This window comes from Cebidichthys violaceus, unplaced genomic scaffold (assembly GCF_023349555.1).
Source record: "Cebidichthys violaceus isolate CVI_PGR_0920_01 unplaced genomic scaffold, fCebVio1.0.p SCAF_2, whole genome shotgun sequence".
NCBI lineage: Eukaryota > Metazoa > Chordata > Actinopteri > Perciformes > Stichaeidae > Cebidichthys > Cebidichthys violaceus.
In genome coordinates this window covers 16994812-16997934 of record NW_027176372.1, presented here as the reverse complement: position 1 = coordinate 16997934, position 3123 = coordinate 16994812, and the positions used below count along the sequence as shown (strand labels likewise).

General features: G+C 43.0%; 1 protein-coding gene across 1 annotated transcript; it reads right to left on the bottom strand.

The window, feature by feature from the left end:
• Positions 1–190: 190 nt before the first annotated feature.
• On the bottom strand, positions 191–3117 carry med19a (mediator complex subunit 19a). Its single transcript, XM_068714872.1, has 6 exons — positions 2754–3117; positions 2341–2463; positions 1851–1984; positions 1497–1593; positions 1318–1412; positions 191–663 (listed from the first exon to the last, which is right to left on the bottom strand). Exons 1-6 carry the CDS (start codon positions 2971–2973, stop codon positions 598–600), a joined length of 735 nt encoding a protein of 244 aa, XP_068570973.1. The 5' UTR covers positions 2974–3117; the 3' UTR covers positions 191–597.
• Between the last annotated feature and the right edge of the window lie 6 nt (positions 3118–3123).

Sequence of the window (3123 nt, the reverse complement as noted above, 5' to 3'; positions counted from 1 at the left end):
TTGTACTTAACTTGCGTATTTTTTTTGCCAACCATGCGAACAATTCTGTCAGAGCAACAACATACCTCAGCATCTGCCATGTTGGTCATTGTTGTCGTTACACTGCTGCATTTCAAACCATGCAACCATGTTTGTGATCATATGATCTACGTTCCCACGAGGGCTTATAAAAAGGAGACGCATGCGAAGATAATAACCAAAAGTTTATTTGATTTTGGCAATATGGTCAAAAGATATCACAACAAAATCAAACAGGGACATACATACATACATACAGTGCCTGCTCAGTCATCCATAACACCACACAGCTCGTCTCTGCCTTGTACACTGCTCTGTAACCTGTCTACATCATCACACACATCCACTGTGTCGCCCCCCCCCCCCCACACACACACACACACACACACACACACACACACACACACACACCTTACTTGATTCATTTCCTCATTAATTAAAACATACTCCCAATAATACAATTATCTGTAAAACACACACACACACACACACACACACACACACACACACACACACACACACACACACACACACACACACACACGCTCAAACGCCGGCATGCACACAGTGGGCTCCTGTCTATCTGAGGCTGTTGCTGTTGGGTTGTGATCCAGCGAGGCCGGGGTGGTCGGGACTGTGGCGGTTCTGGAGAGAGACAGAGATGTAAACAGACCGTTTTTACTTGCGTGGACATGCGAGCGATTATATTGTGAATCTGAGATCTGAGCCGAGTGCAAAGCTGTTGTGTTCACTGTTGCTGAGTTCAGTCTGTAGTCTGTAATGCTGAGGGGAACAAATGAGCTTTCTATAAGAATTGGAAGAGAGTTGATGAGGATTTCAATGATTTATATATTGGGGGGATATGATATGCCTTATCATAAATGATACAATTACAGACCTTTTGCTCAAAAGCCACACATGTTCTCAGAAAAGAAAAAAATGTGCAAATGTACGGGTCCCAGAGTACAGAAGTCTGGCAAAAATGGCATAATGGGATGATGTAACACATCCGATAGAAGCCACTGGGTGGTTTGGAAACTGTTTGCAAATAGATAGAAGTCATAACTTTAAAAAAGCAATAATAAGTCAGAGCAGTTGTCTGCCAGCTAGTTTTGAAGCTCTTTCACACTCTAGTGTTGGAAAACAGTTCCTACATGAAACTGCTCACAACAAGGTCTGTGGATTATCTTCAGTAACCGGGTCATGCCTTCTAGAAAGAGTCGTCGCATTTGTTTTTAAAATGAATCTTAATTAATTGGCAACTTTATGAATTATTGGTAGCTTGACAAATTTTCTTACTTTCTTCTTTTTCTTGTCTTTCTTCTTTTTCTTGCGGTCAGGATCGTCATCCCTTTTCTTCTTCTTCTTCTTGGGATCAGTGTCTGATGGAGTTTCTATGACATTGAAAAGAAGCAGCTCAGTGGCCTGAAAACATGCTGCGTTATTTTGCACTAGTGTATACGAAGAGTTTGTCATACCTTGTGGTAACGGGTCCTGTAGTCGATGGTGTTTGTGCTTGTGTTTGCTCTTCTTCTTTGGAGGCTGTATGTGCATCAGTCTGTACTGTTCTGGTAGCTGGGAAAACAGAACACAAGAATATGCCTGCGTGTAAATATTGAACAATATAATAAAAAAATGAAGAACACCTGTAGGACAGAATATGCTAACTAATGACGTTGCCATTCTCTCTCTCTCTCTCTCTCTCTCTCTCTCTCTCTCTCTCTCTCTCTCTCTCTCTCTCTCTCCACACACACACACACACACACACACACACACACACACACACACACACACACACATACTGTTAATATATCGATATATTCAGTACGTACTGGTCCTGTGTGTAGTCTGAAGCCTGTGAGCAGAGCGCCTGTCAACGGGCTGAAGGAGTTCCCACACACTGGAGGCTTATCGATCAGAGAGCGCAACGAGCTGCCGTCCTGAGTGCCCGGACAGTCGATCATACCTGCAGCACGGAAGAGGACAATTTGAAGTGAGGGTTAGAAGGGGGGGGGGGTTCAGAGATCGTAATACAAAAATAATTAAAGAACAAGGTCATGAACACACACACAGCCATAAAGATGAGAGGCATTTGATTGGCAAGCATATGTTAAAAACAAACAAAAGTAGTGTCATTTTAGGGGAAATGAGAAAAATTGTAATAGAAAGAACAGGTTTTCAGGAATAGAGTAGCTTGGGAAACTTGACTTGTGTCCTGTACTTCACATGAATCATTATCTTCACTACATTTATTTTTTCCTAATGAAACGTGTGCAGTCTCCAATATTAACACCACGTTTAATTCCTACACACATAACCCACCTGGTAACTCTGGCAGAAAGTTGCTGAGCTTCTCCTTCACCTTCTTCCCACAGAATTTGTTGTAGGCGTGCTCCAGGTTGTAGTGGGTGATGAGGTTGGTGTTGCCCGTTAACTCGTTTCCCACTAAACACACACATACACACAGTTAAAACATAGTAAAGTCAGATGGATGTTTTTGTGTCACAACCGAGATAAAGAAAAATAACCTATGAAAAAACAGTGGGCTAGAACCGGTAACGTTAATTAGCTTAATCGATATTTTCGGTAACACTTACCTTGCTAGCTAACCTTAGCTAGCATTGTTTACAAACTGCTTAACAACCCTTTAATAGCAGCTCTACTCTTTCTTTAAATTAACAAACAAATAACACAAAAAAAGCATTCAACGGGTCACAATAACAGCCAGACAGTACCAGGAAGCTCTCGCAGTAAGTAGAAAGGTTCATTCATGGCTCCGGGCTTCCGCAGGGCAGGCCCTTCATCCCCGAGCTGCGGTGGCATCTGCCCCGCCATGGAGGCTTGATTTTGCGGCACAGGCGGCGGAGGCTTCCCTGGTCCAAAACCCAGAGACGACGAGCCGGGAGGTCCCTGAGCTTCGTTTTGCCCGAACAGAGTTGAAAACATTTCCGTCATATCTATCACGAATAATACATTTATATTGAGAGAAAAAGTTAAGTTTCGTCAAGCTTGTGGCCTGTTTGACAGGATGTTCACCCTGAATCCATCCGTGTGTGAACAACCCGACTCCTCACTTCTTTGTGGCATTATTTTCATGGCCCATGT